At 38.6% G+C, this 24,348-nt stretch overlaps 1 protein-coding gene across 3 annotated transcripts in view; it reads left to right on the forward strand.

The window, feature by feature from the left end:
* The first annotated feature begins 11,225 nt into the window (after window positions 1–11,225).
* Window positions 11,226–24,348, forward strand: part of pax7a (paired box 7a) — a 42,666-nt gene continuing 29,543 nt past the window's right edge. For 2 of the 3 annotated variants that reach the window (XM_054616092.1, XM_054616093.1), the window contains exons 1-4: window positions 11,229–11,313; window positions 12,713–12,948; window positions 13,665–13,794; window positions 14,196–14,324. In XM_054616092.1, coding sequence (XP_054472067.1) covers window positions 11,229–11,313; window positions 12,713–12,948; window positions 13,665–13,794; window positions 14,196–14,324 — 580 coding nt within the window. Of the gene's footprint in view, window positions 11,314–12,712; window positions 12,949–13,664; window positions 13,810–14,195; window positions 14,325–24,348 lie in introns of all 3 variants that reach the window. The other variant, XM_054616091.1, reaches the window with a different exon arrangement.

Here is a 24,348-nt window from a genome sequence, read left to right on the forward strand (position 1 = left end):
ATACAATTGATTTTAATCCCATTCCATCACATGTTTTCAAAGTTTTCAGTAAAGAATGCATAGACGGTTTCCACTTTATATTTTACAATTTCTTCTGTAATGTAGTCTAACTAACTTATTAAGTTAAATCCCTCTCTAATTATGAACTAATAATGCAGAACTCTGTAGCTAGGATGTTATTGCAAATTATTTATGCTATGTTTGAAGGGGAAACATGACAAATACTGAAAACAAAATGCCGGAATGTGAAATACTTCATAGTACATAATGTTTAAGCACCAATATATCATGCTACCCAAATTCTCACACACTTATATAACTGAAAAGAAAACCAAGGATGCGTGTTCAGAAAAATTTGAACATTTTGTCAGTTTGGTTTGTCACAGAAATAATTTCAACATAACACAAAAAAATACTTGATTCTCAACAACCGTGGCTGAAATTTCAAGAGAAGAGCGTCATTATTGAGTTGACCACGTTTTTTCTGGGGAAAAATCTGAAAATGAATAGAGGCTTTACACAGTTAGGCAGCAAACAAAATGCATCTTACATGGTGAATCGGCAATGCGTGATTATCTGAACGGTGACATTGATTCTAGTTGTGGCTCACTCTCTCGTGAGGACCCCATGCTCTTCGGGATACCAAGACGAGTTGTTCCTCCTCTAATCATCTGTGACAGCTCAGTTAGAGACGCTCAGATGACCAGATATTTTACTTGGAGGAGTCTGCTTTAAAGGTTGAGGCTGCACCAGACATTGTAGTCAAAGATGCCTGAGTTTAATTTGATTATGTGGAAGAAGAAGACAACACCACTAATGTCCTCTAAACACTGAGCTTGATCTTACATTGTGCACTTAACTCTCATACCCTCTGTAAGCTGAATTAAAGTAACATATAAAATTGATGTGGGTCCATGGGTTTTTTACATGGTCCAAAACTGCCACATATATTTTAATATAACACATCTTTCCTTGTCAACCAACTCAAGTTGAGAGTCGCAAAATTGCTTTGAATCCCTTTCGGCAGTTATTTCCAAAACTGCAGCAATGTATATGATCTGTTGAAAGACGTTCTTTTGAGAAATGTGTTCAAATTATTATAGCGAAGTGGAAATGTTAAGTGATGCAGAACTTTGGTCAGACTTGTGTCAGTTAAAATTAGTTCAAGGTACAAATTTTTTACATTCACAACTGTGCCTCACACCGAAGAAGCTTCATAAATCCAAACCTGAATCGTGTTTCAGATTGAAGTTCACACTTCACACACAGGAATGAAAGGAATACTTTGACATTTTGGGAAAGACATTTATTAACTTTTTGGTGGGGAGTCAGATGACAAATTTTGTACCACTCTCATGTCCATTAAATATAAAGCTACAGCCAGCAGCTGTTAGCTTAGCACACAGATTGAAAACAGGGGTAAAGTGCTAGCTAGCCGGCTCTGTACGAAGGCAACAGAATCCGCCTACCAGCACCTCTAAGGCTAACTAATGAAAATGATATTTTGTTTGTACAATCTGTACATGAACCAAAGTTGACAGGGATGGACTATTTCTTGGCTGGGAGCAGTAACTTCCTGGAGTCTCCCTGGTTGCCTAGCAACTACTCATATGTAGTCTTGGTACTAAGCTAACCAGCTGCTGACCGTACCCTTTTTTTCACCCGACCAATATGTGTGAGTGGTATCAGTCTTCTCATCGTCGCGAGAAAGAATATAGGTGTTCTTTCCAAAACGTCAAAGTACTGTAGAACTTTGTTTAATGAAAAAGGATACTGTAAACATTGTGTCTCTTCTTGTGTATTTATTTACTACCAGTTTAACATGCCCGTATGTTGGGATGGGTAGTGTCTAGAAAGATGTCTACCTATTTTGTGTTTTGAAAGAAGAATAAGAAAAGGCCTTGAATGATAATTCAATATGATAATTTATTGTTTTTCAATGGAATCATATCGTGATTAAATCATATATTGAAATATCGTGATAAACAATTATGTTGCCTAAATTAATAATAACGAACACACACTAACAAAAAATTCTCATAAAATCTGATGGTGAAGAGCTTGTGGAAATGCCCCACTGTAGTTAAATTAATCCATTGTCTTAATCTGATTACTCTATGTGCACGCATGTGAACGTATTTAGTGTATAGTTGTTGATGTTTTCCTATAACTTATCTTCAAACTGTTATGTTCGCTTTGCACCAAAGTTCTTAGTCGTTGTCAGTACTTTTCATTGTCAAATATCTAATTTAAACAGGAGTATACAAAAAAAGGCTTTATCATGTAGGAATTTCATCTAGACTATTTATTGAATTGCCAGAAAACATACTATATTGTGATATCGTTATCAGGAGAGGACATTACCTACTGTATATCGTGATAGAAGATATTGGCCTTAGAAAATTCATTGGACAGGACATCCCAACACAAATAATGTGATGACATTTATTTGTACAGTTTGAGCAATGTTGACTATCCAGTACGTTTGATACTGAGAGTGCATGCAAACACTAGATGGTCCAGAATTGATCAGGAGCCAGATCACAATACGAGAGGCTATGTGAAATTTCTCTGACCTGGGCAAGGGGTGAAAGTCAAAGCAAAAGTGAATTTTCATATCTTGTCTGTGGAACATTGAAATGCCACGTAAAAACCAACAGGGATCAGACTTAAGTCCCTGTGTTAACCGCTGAATCACCCCAACTGAACGCTTTAAACCATTTTATGCTACTTACTCCTGACCACCATTTCTGCGCCAAATAATACATTTAATAAGGTAGATTATCAGTAAAACAGCTGGCCAAACTGCTCATTAACACTGAATGAAAATCAAAGTTTGTCGTTTTACGTGTAGTTTTTGAAAGGAATAGCATACGCATAAGATTCTTCAGCTCGGTTTGTCATAATAATGGATCTTTTCAATCACAGGAGCCGTGTGACTTCTCGTCTGTGAGCTCTTTGTGATGCCCCGTGCTTTTTTAAGCATCTGTGTCCAGCGTGAGCAGAGATAGACGTTATGGTTGCAGAGAGCACCTAATGGAAAGACAGGATTTGGTCACAGATAGGGGGTCAAGTGATCTTCCTTCTCTGGTAGGATCTTTCAGAGGGTGGTGGTGAGACTAATTGTGCTAGCATGCAAAATGGAGGCATTACTTTTATCTTCATTAACAAAGAGACTTTTTCTTTTTCTGTGACTTTTTGATGTCGAAGATTTCTCTACTATTGCAGCTGATTAAAGCAGAAATGCTCTGTGTTCTTTGGAATTGAGAGGCATGTGGTTGCTTGCCTCGTTCAACAAAGTACGTAATGTTGTGGGTGATACACAACCTATTTCATTAGACAAAAGTGTTAGATACTCTGATTCGAAATAACTAATACTGTTACTTTGAAAAGCTTTTATCTGTCACTAATTATGTAGAAACTACATTAATTTACCAAGCAAACTGTTGGCCAAATGGTTCTCTGGTTCCATTTTTTAAACTACATAGAAAAATCTATGTATGTTGTATCTCAACCTGGACCATCACATAGTAAAATGTTGTTTTCCATTATTTCCAACTTGTACAACTCAACCTCTTCAACAGCTTTAGCTTTGAGAAACTAACCGACTCTTGTAGGGCTTAAACACGGTCTAATAGGATGTCATGTTAGTTTCAAATGCCAGGATGACATTTCAGAAACAGGAAGTTCACAGGATGGTTGTGATCAACTCATTGAAATTGGGTTGTAAACTGCACTTTCTAATATGTTTTAATGACTTTATATCTTCTTCAGCACTGGAAAAAGGAGAATTTGTAAAGAAAAATCTATTTGGCCTGTTAAAAAGCAAACGTTTGTGACCATGTTTGTGCTTGTAGAACAAACAAGTCAGTCTGTTTAAAATGTTAAGTCCCCATTTTAGAAAATGATATTATGAAAGCCCGAACAATTGTCCGTTTAATAGTTGCACATTGCACACTGATTTCTCCTTTCCTCTCTTTACTTACTTAATTTCTACGTTCAGCACCAGAGAGTTAAATGCACTCACATCTCAGCTATTCCTTCATCAGTTTGCAATAATCATTTAGTTATATATAATACTATCTGGGTTTAAAAAAACAAAACCCTATTTGGGGAATGATAATACATTTTGAAAATAGATTTTTTTGAGAAGCCACTAGATTAATAATTGACATTATGAAACAATTAACATCCGTTGAGATTCCAGATTCCAGATGTTAACGTCACTCCGATTATACGAGTGTAATCGCGTGAAAATCTTTTGCTGGTAGGCTGCATAAAAGAAAGAAAATAAATAGTAAATATAAAAAGACATGCAAATGTTACAAAACATAATAAAATGATATAATATCACACATATAAGAAGCAATAAAATATCTTTCTATGAAAACAAACCGTAAGAGTTTGTATACGGGGTAACTTTAGCCCGTTAAAGGTAATATTTGGTCAAATTCAGAAAGCTTTAAGGGTTCGTGACCTGCTTCCTGTGCTGCTGCTCTCCTCAGACCTCAGCTGGCTGAGCTGAAACGGCAGAGCCACACTGGTAGGTTGTGTGCGAGAGGACAAGTGGATTTGGCATGCACATCAGAGCGTGATACCCAAGAATGTTGGTCCTATCACATGCCACACACACAGACACACACCCACACACACAGACACACACTCACACAAGTACAACACGCACACAGAGCATTCTTGGTCGTGTAAAATGGATTGTAACACTGGTCACTGTAATGAAATGATGCCAGCAACCCACAGTATTCCTTTACCGGCAAACTCTCCAAAGGTTTCAGTGTACTCTCAGTGTCCAGTGTTGTAACAGCAATAAAAGGAGTTTAAGCATCTGTATATTTTTACATTGTAAATGATCTGTTTCCTGTTAGTGCAGCCGGAATCGTAAAACAGCCGTACTTAATTTTCCTTATGTTCAGTTTACTGGACAGAACACAGAGGAGTTCAACAGGTTTGACAAACTTAATAGAAGATTTTTTTTCCCTTGGACCAATAAAAGAAACATACCAATTAATAGAGAAAGCCTCGTGGTTGTATAGTCGAACCTTTGAAGGGATTTTGAGCAAAGGGACAAATATCAGCGGGGATAAATTCTTCCAAAATAACCGCTGATTTAGTCTCAGTCATGTTCATGCATGCTTCAGGGAAATCTGTTCATCTGTGATCTTTCACATTTAGGTGTAAGTGTAACCTGTTTATTGAACACCCAGTAGCAATGCAGAGATTACTCTTCGTGTAGCCGTAATGATGCCCCTCTCTCAGGAAACTGACGCTAAACCAAAAGGTGTCTTATCTCAGGGACATCGTAGGCGGCCATGACAACTTATACACCATTTAAAATGTAGCATTATCGGAATGCGTTTGAGCCGGTCTGAGGCGAATCATCAAAGACATGAGATCAGCAGTTGGCTTTGACATGGTACCTTGTTTACACACAACTCCGAGTAGCAGGCACCGTGTTAAACTCTCACGACCAACGCCGTCCTCACATACACAAACGTTTTAACAAACTGCTGTTGAAGTGAAAGTGTGATATCTCGTGACAGCGAAACAGAAAGAGGTGCTTTATTGGTTTTCCGTTGTGTTGAACAGAAGAGGACAGGTGAGCTCTGCTGTGTGGTGATAAGAGCCTCGGGATAAACAGACAACAGGTCTCTTAACGCATTGTTTAAGGAGGATAAAGGAGCGCTGTTGCACCTCCTGAGACGCTGAGGAGACAACAGCCATCATCATGGCTTTGTCATGTGCCTTCTATTCTGTACTGATTTGTTCCCTGTTACTTCCTGGCTCCAAATAATGCGATGGCTCTCGTTCATAAGACTTGAGATTCTCTGTCTTTGTGCAGTGAATTGTCCACCGTCTCCATTGTCTTCATTCTTTCGTCCAGACATCTATCTCCAGTGTCGCATCACCACTTTGTTCTGCTTGTGCCAAGTGAAGGTGCTATTGAGGGTACACTGAATTCACACTATAATGAGCAGTGACAGGATGTCACCCCCCCCCCCCCCCAAGCCTGCTGCTGCCACCTCCTGCACCCACCTGCACCCTTCCAGCTGAGTCTGCCTGTTTGTGTGATGTCACCCACACACCTCGCTTGTTTGCACAGTTTTTTCTCTCCGCAAAGCCGATCGGCCTGTTGATGGTGTTGCAACAAGGAGGCAATATTCACTCTGTCTCTTTTTTTTCCCCCAGCTTCGTCTGATATGAGTGATTTTTTTTTACCTTTTCATTTTTACCACAGTTGCGCCACTACTTGGTATTTTCCATGTCCCGTTCGCCCTCGCTCCGATACCTCTGATCTCCTTGGAAATCCAGAGAAGGCTGCCCTCTCTAAGTGGCCTTTGGCTGCGTTTGATCACTGGTTGAGTTATAGATGTCTCTGTGAGTCATAACTCAGACACCAGACTCAGATGTCAACATAACATATGTTGTTTTCCCGCTCCCTTACCACACGTTGTGTTTGAATAGAGTATGCAGTGATGTAGGAAAGAGTAAGGTCTTCGTGGGATGTCTTCTGCTCCACAGAAGAAGATCCCAGGCTTTTGACTTTAAATTCAACCTTTTCTACTTATGACCAACAAAACGAGTGATATTCTCTCCTCTGGTTGTTTCATTTTAAGGACTTTTGAGGCCTGAAGAGGTAAAAAGGTGTCAGAAAAAGTAAAATGAAAAGAATAAAAACTAACACATTTTATGTAACAGATCTTTTTTCGGTTACTACCCGTTCGGTCCTCAGCTCGTCCGGATTCAAAAAGGGTCTGCAATGCTGGATCGTTGTTGTTGTTGAGTATTTATGGTTGTAAGAAATGGGGTTGTCTGGAAAAATGATTACATTTTCCAAACTAGCTGCCTCGCCTTGCTGACTTTATTTTATGTTTCCTATATATGTTCTGTATGAAGCCAGCTAGGAGGAGACTGAACAGTGGGAGTTCAAGCAAGGTTCACACGTAGGCTAACTTGTTCCAAATGAGTGTGAGGAATGCTCCTTGCTCTCCTTATTAACCAAACAACACCTTGTCAGACCCTACACGCCTGTTCAGCTCTCCTCCCTGTGCCACACATAATGAGATGATTATCTCAAATCAGCTTTCTTTAGTTAAAGTTACAACACAAAGTAAGCGGTCTCCTCCTTAAGAGCACATTTCATACTCTCTCTCTCTCTCTCTCTCTATCGTGATAAAATAATTCCCATAAGGAAATGATTACACATTCAGATAATTCTGAGCAGATGTGAAAAAGTCTCAACAAGTTAACAAGGCTGTGGTGGAAGTGCAGATCTTGTCACTGTTGAAGCAGCAAGAAAATCTCTCCAGAGGCTTAAGCAGTGGAGGTAAACTGAATGGACGATAGATGATGGAAAAAACGATTGTTGGATATTTTTTGGCCCTTCATTCACTCAGAAACTTCCTCCTTGAAGGTCGACACAGTCAAGGCCCGCCATCGTAAGGGAGGAAAAAGTAGCGCATGATTCGTGTGTTGAGGACAGATGTAAAACTATTTTTAAAAACAGAACTTATGCCTTAAGCATTAATATGCCCACAAAATGGAAATGCTTCAGGAAACTATTGAATTGAATTCATGAATTTCTTTTATTTTTTCATACCTCATGCCAGCAGGGATCATAAGACGGAGTTTTTGCCAGAATGTTTACTGTGTTTTTGGTTTATTTAAGAACTAAATTGTGTTTTTTAAAAATAGGATGTTAAACAGTTTTCACAGTCTATACTCTCCCATTTACAGGGCCCATATTTGGAGATAAAAAACTAGGTTATTCATTTTATTAACAGTACACAGACAATGCAGAACAGAGGAATATAATCTCTGATAGACGTCTTTCAGAATGTGAATTTGCAGTCATAGCATCTTCTGTATTGCAGAAATGAAACAACACATAATCTAAAGATATTATGCAAAGCATTCACTAAAGACAAAAAGTGTTGTTTGGTTTCATTCAACACTCTCCTCTCACTCACTTGAAGATAAAAGCACAATTTAAATACAGTGCAAAATAATGTTTATATACACTTAATGCTTGTGCTTCTCGCCTTTGTTCGGCTCAGACAAAGATAAAGCCTAAATTGGCGATGCCTCTCATCAAAGGTGTTTTCTCTTTGTGCTCCTCAATGTGAATAGCTAAACGTTGTGTATAGAGAAAATAAATGTAGATAGGAGAGGGGGGGGGAGTATTCACCTACAAGCAAAAAAGAAACTTTGGTAATTGCCATAACACAAATAATGAGAGGCTATGTAGGAAAGTGTTTGAAGAGCGGTGCTGATCAAGATAAGATTGGAGACAGTATCATGAGAGAGAGGAAGTGGTTTTTTCCCCGTCTGCTGCAGCTACAAGGAAACTTAAGTGACAGAGTTACTTATATGAGCCAGACGCTGAGCCAAACCCTGCAGAAACAACCTAAACAGGGTTTAGGGTGTGACGAGGACGAGTGAGATTCAGATGCCACTTGTGGTCAAATAATACAAAAACATAATGCATTCTCACAAACACAAAACTTGAGCCGTATACAGATAAAGGTGCCCAATGTGGCTTTTCTCCAAATAAATCAACTGATTGGAAAAGTGGAACAGTAGTCGCCCACTAGTGGACATGCTGCCGCAACAATATTATCAATCAATCTAAACATACTAAAATAACTCAAAAAATATTAACCAACTGCAGGCTTTATGCAAGATTACAAATCTACTGTTCATGCCGCATTTTTTTCTTCCTGAAATTCTGATGAAAGTAAAACTGGCTCAAAAAAGCGGAGGCTTTAATAACTAGTTGTTCTATTAAACACTTCAGAATTTTGTTTACAGCAAGCTGAAGTTACAATCAATTTAAACAGGCATCATGATTCAACATCATCCGGCCTCATTGAAAATGACCTTGAACATGGTGTTACATCAAGAACAATTTGAACATGGACCAACAAACAACTGTACGATAAAGTGGAATTCAATTAATGCTGCCTTTGGTGAGCTTGTATGTCTTTATCAGATTTAAAGTTGTTTGTTTGTTTTCATTTATAAGGTTTGTTCGTGTAATGTAACATTGTGCAGTACTGTGGACCAAAATGATCAAAATACCTATTAAAAAAAAAGAAACAACATTAGATTGCAAGATTAACTGTTGTTTACATATTTCAGTCTTACAAGTGCCTTTATGTTTGCCAAAGTATTACAAACTGGAAAAACATAATATTTAATTTCATAATCATGTAAATGATCCAACATTTCTCTGCACACTGCAAACTCCTTTCTTTTGGGTGTAATCATCAGCAGCTGCATAACAAATGAATAACAGGCTAATAATGATTAGGGTAACAGAGGCCAGACCTGATGGTGGTGAACCAATGATATTTGCTGGGGTTATTAGCTTTATTTGCGTGTCTGTGTGATTTAAAAAAAAAAAAGAAATACCTGTTGTTGCTTCAGAGAAAAACAGAGAGGTGAAACATTTGTAAAAGAACGTGTTTTCCATAAGAGAAATGTGCCATTGTTTGGATTTCGCATGATTGATGCTTGACTTAATCCCAGTGCTCTTTGCGCCTTCCCAGGAGGTTGAGGCGGTCTCTTTGTGCTCCTCTGTCCCATGTGAAGCAAACCAAAGCGGGAGAGTGAGGGTCATAGCTATTCGGCAGGGTACCAGATCCTTCCCACCGGCACATCTGCATGTGAAATCGCCATTTCACCCCTCCACACTCCCTAATTGTTGCTAAAATTATTTGTGAAATTGCCTTCCACCAGGAGTGTTTTCCACGGCAATTGTCACACAATTTCATATGCACGGTGGGCCCACCGAGTTGACACGCGCACCTCGCCTTTTTTTCTGCCATATGTGCTCTTTTTATTCGTGTTTAATAGTGGCGTATTATTATTATTATTATTATTATTATTTTTTTTTTTTTTAAACAATTACCTTTAAGCAATTACCTCTCGTGCGTACTTGAGGGCAAGTCAACCTGTTGCCGTCAATGGCGGGTCGATCCAAATGTAGTAATTACCACAGCAGCTATAGGAGCGATTTACACCTTCATGCTGCGCACATTTACTTAATTGAAAGGTTAACAAGCCAAAAGCATCTTATAGTCTAACCTTCGCCGGGCAGGGCTGCTGCTTTGTCCGCTCAGACACATCATCAACTCCTGACTCGAGTATTTATGGGCCGTGATTTATTTTTTATTCACATGAAGCTCTGCGTATTTACCGGTGCATGTATGGAGGAATAACTTAACAAGTTGTTGTTTTTTTTACCAACAATAGAATGTTTATTTGTCAATGTATCTAATTAATAATAGTTGTTGTTATTATGATATTTTAATCACAATTATTTTTTATTTTTTTTTATCAATAAATCAATTGCACTTGTGTTTAAATGACATGATTACAGTTTAAATGTAATGCTGTAGAAATTGTTTTATGATCAATATAATTGTTCAATTGCTCGAGTTTCTTCTATATCAAGCAAAGAAAGAAAGAAAGAAAGAAAGAAAGAAAGAAAGAAAGAAAGAAAGAAAGAAAGAAAGAGAAAATTAAAATATCACCATTTTAAATCATTAATATTCCACAGGTTCGAACAGCTTGAATGTCAGGTCAGCAGACACCTTTTTTTTGAAAAGACAGGCTTTGGAATAACATTTAGACATAATAACATTTTTGAACTGCGTCTCGGTGTGTGGAGTCTCACGAGGAAAGGCAGAAGGGAATTAGAAGTGGATGTGTTGGTCTGATTGGTCGGTGGGCTCCTGGCTAAACCCACTCTCTTTCATCCATAAAAGAAGGGCCGGGGAGCCTATGGGAGCGCTCGGCTGTCTCCTCCTACGACATGCACGAAAGTTGGCCACTTAAACTACTTCCAACCAGCCAGCAGACATTATACTGAACCCAAACTACGCCAGGGGAAAATAATAACAGTGCATTTTTCTCCAACACAGACACACAACTTTAAATGTTCACATTTTGCAGACTTCCAATCTTAAAAAAAGGTTGTTCATTTATCTGCAGCAGCTGTTATCTTTTTAAATATATTTCGTCACGTTCATCGCACCAGAGGAGAGCATCATTGTGTTTGTCCCCGGTGGAAGAAGGGCTCGTCCAGTTTCTCCGCCTGGGATTGGGATTTGACAGCAGACCGAGCATCATATTGATCATTTTGAAGACATTCCGTTTTTTTTTTGACTTGGACTGGAGTCCGTTTTGTTTGTCTAGGTAGCTAAATGATGGCTACTTTACCAGGAACGATGCCTCGGATGATGCGCCCTGCGCCAGGCCAGAACTACCCCCGAACCGGCTTCCCCCTGGAAGGTAAGAGGACGTGACAGCGTGTGTTTGATATCTGAACTTGTGCTGTGTGACAAAACACAAAACCCATCAGTACTCCGCTCTGATAGTCACACGCGGCGCAGTTTCGTTACCGGCGACATGCTGGGAAATAAGAAGGTGGGTGAACAAATCCGACCTCCAGTCAGTGATGATTAAAGTTAACAACCTGAATCAAAAGTGAATTATAGTTGAGGGAAAGCATCAGCTCGTGCTTTGAAATAATAACCCACAGCCTTTAAACATACCTTATCCTCTTGTGTTTTGATTTAGCCTGGTGATATTTTCTAGCAATTTATGTGTTCAGTCTTTATTTGTAACTGATTTTATTTTATTTGTGTTTACGCAGAACTTCTCTCAGTAATTACTTGTAATTATACATAATATACACAAAATGTTTGTATCAAGTATGATTTTTATTTTGTAATTTGTGTATTTGTTGAATGTTTTTGATGCCTTCATTTTAAATGATGGGTTAACTGTATTAATAATAATAGGCCCAGAAAATGTTGTTTTTTTAAAATGATCTTTTGTACTAAAATTGAAGACAGTAATTTATCTTCATAATACTTGAGATGACATAATAAGCTGCCTTTTTTTTCTGTCTTGTTTTTGTTGGAATATTTTAAGCATCATTTATTTTAGTCCAGCTTCAATTGTTACAGACACGCACACGCACACACACACACACACACACACACACACACACACACACACACACACACACACACACACACACACACACACACACAAAAACAATCTAATTGGTAATTTTTTTTGAAAACTTCGATGCCCACACTCAAGTCGTCTGAACATATGGGCGGAAAAAGATCACTTTGTATTTGCATGCATTTATGGAAACAGTTTTCCCATTACGCCCAGATCGTGCTCAAGTGCTCTGGACTGAAATGTACAAAAACCACGTAGCTCGCAAGTTACTCAAGCTGCGGGATTTGTTCAAGTGTCCTGCTGCTGGAAATGGCAATAATACACACAGCAAAGAGATGACTCAAAGGATCACATCAATATTTGTACAGCATGACTAGGAATAATCAAGGTGGAAAGTGTCAACCTCTTTAGTGTCTCTTGAATGTGAAATTGGATCCTGAAGTAGCCTCGGATACATGCTGTCAGCCAAACCGACTCTGGATGAATTTTGGCACGACGCTCTCTTGAAAATGTATAATATGATAATATGCGTAAACTGCGTCCCATTAAAAGTCAGTAACACAGCAAACACGCCGCTATTTGACTATAACTCAAACTGATTTAGCTTCATACAGCCGACATTGAAGTGAACATTTAGATGAACAGGATGTGTTGTTGTTGTTGTTGTTGTTGTTGTTGTTTTTGAGACTTTGTTTTATTGTTTATTGTGGCGCAGTATCCACCCCTCTGGGCCAGGGTAGAGTGAACCAGCTTGGCGGTGTGTTCATCAACGGGAGGCCTCTGCCAAATCACATCCGACACAAGATAGTGGAGATGGCCCACCACGGCATCCGACCCTGCGTAATCTCGCGACAGCTGCGAGTTTCTCACGGTTGTGTCTCCAAGATCCTCTGCCGATACCAAGAGACCGGCTCCATCCGCCCGGGAGCCATAGGAGGCAGCAAGCCCAGGGTGAGTGGGTCCATGGACGGGTCTGTGGAGGTGCAGGACGAGGTGCAGGACACCTGAGTGATCTTGTGTTATTACTATATGATAGAAGGCACGACAACAAAATATAAATTAGATCTCCTCCTTTGGGATTTTTTTGTCTTAATATAATAATAATCATAATAAATTACTTATATTTACTTATATATAATTATATTTCAGCACACCTGTAACATTCTTTCTTCAGTAATGGTGAAATAACAAACTTTATAGCTAACATTTTGTTCTTGCTAAATATTTTAAAGAATTTGGAAAAATATTTTTAAAAAAACAGAACATTAAAAACACTGAGGAGCCAATTCCCTTAATAATAATTGTTGTGTAAATTGTTCAGTATTGCTGGATTATACAATATTGTATTTTGTCAATACTAAATATTCGGAATATTTTCCATTACAGTTTTGTTGTTATTATATATATTAAGAGGACACACAGTTTTTCACTGGTGTTTTTAATGTCGTTTATTGTGTCGTTCAGACGTAATCATTGGTCTCTGGCATTATATTCCCATATTTTTTTATTTATTTTTTTACATATTTTTAAGTTTTGTCATATATTTTCAGTAGCCTTTATTTTAGGACCACAGTTTTCTTTATCTTTACAAAATGCCACTCAATTAAAACTGACATTTCTTCCTCTATTTGCCCATTTCCTCCCTTCACACCGCTTCAAACCTAAAGCAGGTGGCAACTCCTGACGTGGAGAAGCGGATCGAGGAGTACAAGAGAGAAAACCCCGGTATGTTCAGCTGGGAGATCCGGGATAAGCTGCTGAAGGACGGGGTGTGCGACAGAAGCACAGTTCCTTCAGGTGAGGCTTCATCTGGTAAGCTGCACTTTTTTTTTCTTATTACGAGCGAACACTGCAGCACCACTTCTGAACATCACTTTGAATCCAACATGTTTTAAGCCCCAGTTACTGATAATAACATGTTTCAGTGTAGCAGGAAGCACACATACAGCTATGTGACCCAGAAAAAAAAAAAAAATCACCCTATGCCTTTGGTGGTCAATATTTAATTTTTATTATTGTATTTATAGTGTCATTTTTCCTTTCTAATATAGATTTCTTTTTTTCAACGCAGCTTCTTCATGTAAAACTTTTTCTGTGCTTTTTTTGTATGGTACCAAAAAAAAATGTATGATAGGATTACAATGGTTCTTTTATGGGTTTTAGAGCTAATCACCCATTTACCTTTTTGTTGCCATTAGTGAGCTCCATCAGCCGCGTATTGAGGGCCCGATTTGGCAAAAAAGATGACGAGGATGACTGTGATAAGAAGGATGAAGATGGAGAAAAGAAAACAAAGCATAGCATCGATGGCATCCTCGGTGATAAATGTAAGTTAACAGCAGAAAGTATATAGCCCTTTTGTATATGTCTGAAACAACAAATTATCATTATTATTAGTAGTAGTATTTTTTATTATTATTATCATCATCATTATTATTATTATTATTATTATTATTATTATTATTATTATTATTATTATTATTATTAGGGTAAATTGCAGCCTTGTAAGCAGGGAGCAAATGTTTTAAGTAGACTTCCTACTTTACGTCCTCTTGGGAAATTGTCCCACATCCGAGCTGCAGCTAAACGCAGAGAATTTATTTCCTGCTTTTAACTCCGAGCCAGCAGTTGTTCTTTCACTCAATTATTTATGAGAGCCTTGGCAGAAGGTATTTAACTGCAGAAAATTAATTTGTGTAGCGAATTCCTCCTCATTCATTCAGTCATTTAACGACCTCTAAACGACAGCTGACAGTTGACCCAATCACAATCGATGTCAGTTCACTGACATTTCACCACTTGTCAGTTAAAGTGGAAATCAATGTTCATATTATTATTTGCTCTATTAGTAATGCTGCGAGGAGGGGAAGATAAAGCTTGACGCAGGTATTTGCTGTCAGTGTTTGTCAATAATATTTACAAGCTTATTATAACCTTAAATGTATTGGTATATCCTGTGGTATACGATATATTTATAGCCTGTTTTATACATTTAAAAAAGATTAAATATAATATTAGACGTGAGAAATGACACAAGGGGGACATTAGAAGGAATTAGAATTTTAATTAGAAAATGGGACATTTTTCATATTTAAAAAAAATAAATAAGAGTAGAGTTGTTTGACATTTTCAAAGATGAACATCTGATTTTATTGTCGTATTTTACTGTCACATTATGTTCAGTGCTTCACTGTTTGTTTTATTGTTATGGAGTGAAAGATGCACAGCTTCCAAACGACATAAAGGTTGGATCTTTTTGATGATCAAATCTAAGTGAATGGGGTTCAGATAAGAGTACTCAAAAGCCCAATTTTCCCCCAAAGAGACACTGTCAAAAACATTTTCAAACTTGAAGTTGAACTTCACGAGCAAACCTCCTCCATTCACGCGTTTCTACAGTGAAGAGTCCGAGGTACAAAAGCAGATCCTGGAAAGCAGGGCAGCAAAAAGGAGAGTATGGATCCGTCCATTCTCATTCAAAAATTGGGTAAAAAAATAGAGAAAACTTTGGACAAAGGGCAAGGAGAAACATAAAAGGAGATGAATTATTCAGCACGCCCCGCTGGTAGATAGTTTTGGTAATTGTATATAATGGCCCGTTGGAGAAGAATCAGTTGATAGCGTGAAAACGGTCTCACCACGAAGTAATGTTACGAGAGAAATGTCACAATTTTGTTGCAAATGTTTCAAGTGTTTATAAACCCTGTTGGCTATAAACTATTAAGATTTCTGGAGAGTCTATGTGATAGTTTGACTTGTAAAGTGTTAAATACTTTTTCATTGCGTTATTATTGCCTGTCTACTGTTAGTGCAAAATATCCACATAATGTTCTGCGTCTGTTTTTTTTTTTTTTTTTTAAATACTTCTTGTGTTTTAAATTGGAACTCAATTACGTTGCTATAAAAAGAGACGCGCCCTCTGCTAAAGCAGTTTAGACTACCGGCATCCGGATGGCATTTAATAATGTTAATACTTATTAGAGTAAGCACTGGAAACGATGGTTGCTGAATAGGTGGCTGTGTTCGTGCCGGGTGTAATAGCTCGCAGGCATGGTAAGAAATGTATTTATCCCCAATCAGCCCCTCACTCTCCGAGTTTGAAGCACAGCCCTTATGTGGAGAGGGGTTTTAAAGCAGATTAAATAGAGCCTTTTATTTCTTTTCACTTTCATCTCTGAGCGGAGCTCACAGTGGCTCGCCCAGGGCACAAAATTCATGAGATTTTTTTTTTTTCGTTTACTTATCCAGATTTTAAGACTTTATTTATTTATCTATTTGTTTATTAGGCCTGTGTATTTGATTTTCTCAGGGGTTACATCACGGATTTATCCCAGCTCTAATCTAGCTTTATTTAACGTGTATTCAAACTGCTAAGCATTTTACAATATTGTAAATTTTATTTTGTTGCTTGGAGTCAGCTGTTATTTCTCAGAAACATGTAGCGGCGGTTAAACCAACCAAAGCTTAGTGTATATGCTCCTAAAAATAACTTGTCACACTGATATATTGGCCCTTTTTATTATGATAATTGTTGATCGTCTGTTGATCACCGGTGGGGGTTGATCTCGGTCCAAGCCACCGTTACTTTTGTGCAGAAATGAGTTAATTCTCACTTTAATTGAACATTTTTTTGCATAAACTAAATCACACGCGAGATATTTTTGAAAGGTTGCACTACATCTGTGCAGATTTGGACATCGTTTTTGTTTTTGCGCCACACCGTCCAGGAAAAATAAGGTGAATCAGCTGTCCGGCGTCCATCTGCCACACTAACGCAACCAAGCTGACCGGCAGATGAGGCGCAGACAGGCGATGGACACTTCAGCAAATCGCAGGATTACCTGAGGTCCTCAATCTAATTAAACAGATGTCAGGTGGGATTATTTCCGAGCATCAGGGAAGGAAAGTGACAGAGCAGCGGAGAGGTGTGAGGAAGTCAGACAGACTAAAGATCCACAGGGCTGCTGAGAGGGGGATACTGAATGTCATTTGTATTTGGAAGGCAGCTGAGTCGTAAATCACGATTTACACTTTGATTTAATCATTATGGGAGACAAAAACAATTCCATTTCGCTTTCAGTGAGTTTGTAAATGTTACATTTAAGTAATACGTCCAATAATTACGCAACTCGGTGTATCCTCCACACACAGGTGACTGTAACTAACTACAGAACAAAAAAAACAAACAAAAAAAAAACAACACAATATAAATATTTCTTTGCTGTTATTAACGATAAAAACGGCCTATAGTGATTAAAAAGTGTCAAAAGCTGCCGCCTCCGCGTCACCACCACGCACGCACGCACGCACGCACTAACTCACGCGCACACAGTTTGGCGCACGCACACGCAGCCTCTAAGTGTATGGTAATATAATGTAGCTATATTTCGGGTCTAAAGCCGTGCTGAATGAGAAGGACAGGGGAATGAAGCGAGAGACCACTTCAAACAAATCCATCTGGAACAGTGTGTGAGAGAGATTCAGTGAAAGTATGGGGAAGTTATTTAGCTATTAATAACGTTTTTTCCTCAGGCATTGAGAGTGACTCCATCTGCACTTTCTCGCAGCTATTTGGCTGGGTGGAAATTGAGGGAGACCCAAATGTTGGGCAGAGATAACATACCCATCATAGCCCAGACCCTGCGCGGTGCTTCACTGCATTAAACTCGGATTAACCTCCCCTGTCCCCGCAGCCACTCAAGCCACATTTCACTGGAATTTACATCGGTAGGCCTACATTTCTTCTTATAGAGGGGAAATACGCGACTCATCACTGATGATAATATTATTAATTTTAATAATATTAATAATTATAACAATCTTAATGCTGGTTGTTCCATTTACATGAAACATATTCATTTTAATAATAATAACATTTTTTTTTTTTACATTTACACGTAGAAAATACATATTTGTTTATAGAGACAATTTTAGTTCTCAAGATTTCTGCCATTGGCTGTCCTAGCATTCTCTGAATTCAAAGGTGAAGTTTCTGTTTTGTTTTCTGTGTTGCTCAGGTGATGTGTAGTTGATGATAACAGACAGACATCATGCTGCTCAATAATACTTGAAATAATAGGAACATTGGTAGTGAGCACATTAGCTATCTTAAATTGAAGTTAGTTATTTGGTTGTAACTGCAGTATCTCAGTCAGTAGGCCTACATTAGTGTAACAAATGTTCCATGTTAGCTTCAGTAATGGGCTTAAATCTTAGTTTTTGCTGACACTCTTACCTGAATAGAACTGTTCTTTTTTTCTCTCCATCCATTCATTTTGTTAAGTCTTGAGCAGCTTTAACACAAAAAATATCAACATCAATTCGACCAGGACGAAATGGCATTCATTTACTCAGCAAATTTCTTTTTTTATTAATAAAATGGTGGCATAATTTGTCGTTAATGACATATTACTATATTTTCTGGTGAGGAGCTACTACCAGTGTAACAAATTAGGCTATTGGTTCCAGCAAGGTAACATGAGCAAACCGTGCAACATAATAACATGGAACCCATTGCTTATGAGTAATGAGTAATGCATCAATTTGAAAGAGTGCAGTTTAAGCTTGTAGGCCTACAACCACACTGCAGACACATTTCAGTGTCAGGAGCTTTAAGTGTCGGCTGCATTAGGGCTAAATAAAAAAAAAAATGGAGTAGGCTTAAATTCATTCTGTGCTGGCATTTGACTTTGATCACATCAGAAATATTCATAGAAGCACAAACACTGGCTCTGCCACCATTATCCAGGCTGACAGTGATACCTCTCAAGGCTGTCTATTAATTAAAGTGGCGCTTACCATGTGGGACGACTCCCTATCTGGGCACAAAAATGGTTTTTCCATCTCTTGTGGGGCTCTTGAAAAGGGGCAATCTTTCCTCTCCAGCTTCTTGTGGGAAATTTAAAAGTGTACAGAGGAAGACATGGGGATTTCTAGCTCATTTATAAAGAGGAGTTTATAATCCTTTCCTGCTTAATAACTTAAAAGGATTCAATTTCTCCCCTCATTTATGGGGTTATGATCACACATTGTTAAGCGCAGATAGTAGCATTTCAAGGTTAACATTTCCTGCTCCAAAATATCAGAATATAAGCTGTAAACCCATAGGTGCCCTTTGTTTAGCCTGCAATTTCCCCCACAAATGCTGATAGGCCCATTTTAGATGTTGTTACTATTAATGTGATAACAAGGACGAAGCCGAGGAAGACCAAGTTGATAAGATGCCTCTATGCCAGCGAGCATTTTTTAATGATACGATATTTAATTATAGCATATAATTTCACCATCGAGAATTACACTCAGTGGGCTTACGAACACTCTGAGGATTGAATGTCTGGTTGGGGGTCTCAAACCATACGAGACAAATTAAAGAGGAAGCATTGCCCTCCAGGTATCCTGTCACAACAGTAGGGCGCGTCTCTCATTTCTGTCTGTGTTTTATTCCACCAATTTTCACTATGGGGCTCCAGGATCCTGCCTGCAGGGCTCAAGTCCAAAACATCTTGCCTTTTATTTTTCTTTGCCTAAGTTTTACTCTCTCTCACTCCCTCTCACTGACACACACACACACACACACACACACACACACACACACACACACACACACACACACACACACACACACACACACACACACACACACACACACACACACACACAGCCTTCTAACGTGCATCACACATTCATGTCAACAGGTGGGGGTATTAGTGACAAAACATTGTACTTTTATGTAGCTAAAATTGTGTAACTACATTTTTCCACATGATTTGTTCTTGGAATAAGTCATCTCAGAAATATGGGGGATATTTAATGGATAATGTAATTTAAAAAAATAAGTTTATCTGAGTTTCTAATGTTTCTAGAGGTAAATTCATTTTGTGGTAATTTGAGGAGTAATTTTGTTGAAAAAGTTATTGTATATATATATATATATATGGATAGATATATATTTTGGGAAGTATTTTATTGTTGACAGTTGATATTCTGGGAAATGTTGCGTCTATGTACAACCCCATTATTTTATATATAAATACCTATTTTTCCTAAATTACCCTATTATTCTATATATTACCCTATTATTTGATAAAAAAAATTCCAACAACAACAACTTTAACTTCAACATGAGATATTGTACACTTTATACTTTACACTGCAGACTCTTTTATCTCTTATTACCATGTAAATATTTTGTCAATTAAGTAGTTTTTTTGTCAGTTAAGTAGTTATGTTGTAATTATGATCACTATTATTTTTGTTTTTATTTTACCATTTTATTGTTAATTTTCTCATGTCAGTGACACCAGCCCGCTGACATGGCCTCGAGGATTTACATTTCCACTTGAGGCGTTAAATGTATCCCCCTAAATTGCCACCGCTTTGTTAGCAGTGATGTTTAATTGGTTGGAAGAAGATGAATGAGGCTGACAGGAATCAGCTGTCCAGAGATTCCCCTGTGAGTCTGACTCGGAAATCATAACCTGACCGGCTTTTCCTCCTCTGGAACCAGCTCGTTGAACTTGTCACATCTAATTAGGGTGTTAAAACGCACCGAGTGCATCGGTGGGAAACAGTAGGTGGTTGGTCCGGGGCAGCCAATAAGGCCTTTTTGGGTCAGATGGTGGAGGTGGAGGGGGGTTGAGCAGCGTGGTTGGATTGTGATGTTGTTGAATTGGACCGCTGCGGGGTCTTATTTTCTAAGCAGGCCTTCTTTTCCGCTATTACTTCAATTATGGCCATCCAGCAGGCTAAACAGGCCGGCCTGCATGGACTGTAGCCTGCTTTAATTGGGTATGAAATTAATTACAGCAGACATCTATTAAAGACTTTTAAGTTTGGCTAATTTTTTTTCCGCAGAGTTTAAAGGTATAACAGTGGATTAATGGCTTACAGACAAAATTACATTTTATTGCATCCCATCATTTCTGCCTGTCTAACAGGTGTCAGGCAATCTTTGAATTTATAGACACAGAAGAGGATATCATTAGTTTGTTTTGTTTTTTCACCTTAAACAGTATCTTGATAAAGAAATATAAATTTTTTATCTTCAATTACTGCTATATATTTATTTTATGTACACATTTAAATCTTGGAAACAACATTTTAACTTTAACTGCTTAAGTAAGATATATACACCTACTGTGCAAATGCGTAAAATACAATTTTAAGAGGCTGCGTTCTCTTTTTATTGAAAACTTTTTTTTCTTGTATTGGTACAAAAAAAGCCCTGTGATGTCTGACAGCCTACTCTCACCATTGTCGGATGAACAGCCACTAGAAAAGGACGAGAGAAAGAAGAGGGAGGAGAAAAGGCCCTTCTGTTATTTTCTGTCTTGAGACTTGCTGCATAGGCTATTCAGGCGAGTTGATGAACTCCTCCAAAAAGTTTATTAAGGGGCTGAAAACAATACGAACTAAAGCCTTTGGGTCCCCGGGCAGACAGTTTATAAACTAGCTGCTATTGTGCCTCAAAGGCAGATGCATGAATACTTTTGAATAGGGGCCTTCAAACTGACACGATCAGGCTGGACAGCAGCAGTTTTAAAGGGAGAGAGGGTGCTTCTGCCGCAGCTCAGATCTCTGCCTTTTTTTTGCATTAATGTACATCTGCAAAGGAAGGGGGAGGAGGAGGAGGAGCCGGGCGCTGTCTGTCACGGCCACGCCGGTTCCTTAAGCTTTACACTTTATGTGTGCTTAAAAAACTTAAAGAAGATATGTGTATATGTTTGGGTAAACAAGCACTTTCTTTGACTTTTCTCTGAGGCAATTGTAGTTTATAGAAACAGAGTATGTCTTCATGTTTATTTATTCTTGAAGAGCCAAGGTTGTTTTTATATGCGTTATATTTGGTGAAATGCAAGCAAAAGAAAGTCTGTCCTGTGAATCATCATAAAAGCAGATGTTTTAATACATTGCATGCTATTTTCTCCTACCACTAATATCATATTTTGGGTGTGGAAATCGCACAAGCTGTTATGTAGAGACCAAGAGCAGAGTGTGACAATTGGTCTTCCTTGTTGCTGTGCTGAATTTCAAACAAAACACTTTCAAAAATTCCTGATCATTTATGCGCCCGTAAGAAAACGGAAAAGCCACGCCGAAAACGGTTGTGTGCTTTGGCGACGTGGATTCACTGTTGATATGTTTTTTTTTTTTGAATGGGGCGCGCTGGTTACGCGCACTCAAGGAGATACATTATTCCCCTCCTTTTCAGCAAACAATAGACTGTCACTCTTTATCCCTCATCCCTCCTCTGTCCCTCCCTCTCCAGCTTTCTCTTTTAGTCCTCTCAGTCTCTGGCTCTGTGCCTCACAACATCAGAGGGAGTCCAGTGATTTGTGACCCCAGCAACCCACACTTAATCTCGCTAAAGAGGGGGAGCATCCAGTTTGCAGCTTGGCGGGCCCCAAATAGACCAAGCCTGCTCTGGCAGGTGTCAACATTAGCAAACAATTGGTCCCCAGTCCCATGCCCCGTACCCCAGTGCGACACTGAACCTAAACTATTTGAGGCGCGCTGAAAGGAGCCACATAATAGGGTATGTGGAGGGGGAGGAGAGGAGGGGGAGGACAAGGGAGAGATTACACTCTCAGACAGCTATTAGCAGGGATGAGGCTTTTCTAAACAAACAAAAAAAAAAGAAGAAGAAGACGATCAATACTGTGTTAGTTTACCAAGTGGAGTCATCATTGTGGCTTTGGAGTATTTATTTTCTGCTCCATTGTTTTTCTCGACTTCTCAAACGTCTGTAGGCCGTATTGGCAATCCAATTTAGTCTGCAGGGGGGTCCTGTGGAGGCCTATTTCTTCTCCCGGGCAGTTGTGTGTTAGTTTCGGATTTTCGCTTGCAGTGGGCAGTTCATTCATAGATTTGGTGTTGTAATGAATCCTGATTGGTGAGTATTACCTCGGATAGTGGACGAGGACTGGGCTGTCCGGAGGGAAAACAACACTCAGGGTTTGACAGAGCTCTGCTTAGCCCTGTGGGATTGCGGTCCCTCTACTACATTAGACAGGAGTGTCTTAGCGAAGAGAGCAGAGGAAATGGGAAGAGAACGAGTTGACATGTGGACTGTCGCTGCTCTCGAGTGGATATGTGTCTTGACAAGAGGGCCAATGTTTTTTTTAAAGGCCATTTATTTATCTCTCACCCCTGATTTCCGGCCATGCCACGAGGAGAGACAAGTGCTTCTCGGCACGGACGGGGGGGGTTATTCTTCAAAGGTTTTAATGGAAAAACCTATAAGATCGGACAGAAATCTCATTTAATTGCTTTGAGATGTGCTCTTAGAGTCTTTCCTTCTGCCCCCCAGAAGAAGGAAAAAACAAGTTCAATTCAGGTAAAATCATTAAAACAAACCTCCTGGTGCAGTTTCCATCATTTTGCTGCAATAAACAAATGTAATTAACTGACCTCCTGACCTCTACAGACAATGGTGCCTGTTGTCAGAAAGCACCAATAACAATGTCAACGAGCAATAAAATGATTCTGAGCATTCACGGCAGAGAAGAAGCCCCAAACATAGACCGATCAGACTTTTAGAATGCCGTGTTGTTTTTGTCTCGACTAGGTGAATTGCCAAAGGGGACAGACAGTTTACAGAGTAATTTCAGCTTCAAGCAGTATCTAATTAACCATGTAATTCCATAAATCATCGTCATTTTGTCTAATAAGTTATCTACCGAACAACAAAATGTTGTTGCCGGCTGTCAGATAATGACAAACAATGACAAAGGAATGTTCATTTGTGAAAGATCCACCAGTTATTCTTCAGTATATTTATGTAGGCTGTGTCGGTCAGGACACAAGTGCAGTTGTACAGTTGCCTCTTTGATTTCATCCAAATATAATCTTCCAGCTGATAAATCAGTACAATCTTGTATTTATGGCTCAATTGGATTTAACAGTGTTTATTCAGAGTTTAATTTGACAGCATGCTTTTTAAACCCTGTTAAAGTTTTAACTAACCCCCAAATATTCTGCAATATGTAGGCTAACACTGAAGATAGTTTTGTATATTATAAATATTAAATATGATGAACGATCATTATTAAATCAGTAAAATATGTTCTTATTTAGTTTTGCAGCCCTGTCATTACGAAAATCTATTTTGGTTAAATGTAGCATTTAAATGTTATGTTTAATCCCACTCTTAAGGTTTTTCTCTTTAGCTTGAATAATTTAGAATAAACTACATAGCGTAATTGAATTTCCTGCCTGTCTGGGGTAATCTTTGTAAAAATGTTAAGATGAACATGGTAATAATAAGCGGGACCTTTGGCAGGAATAGATCTTTGTCTTGGTGATTAAACCATTGTTACTCTGCCAAACAATAACGCTGAGGGATCACACAAA

Source organism: Anoplopoma fimbria, chromosome 17 (genome assembly GCF_027596085.1).
Source record: "Anoplopoma fimbria isolate UVic2021 breed Golden Eagle Sablefish chromosome 17, Afim_UVic_2022, whole genome shotgun sequence".
NCBI lineage: Eukaryota > Metazoa > Chordata > Actinopteri > Perciformes > Anoplopomatidae > Anoplopoma > Anoplopoma fimbria.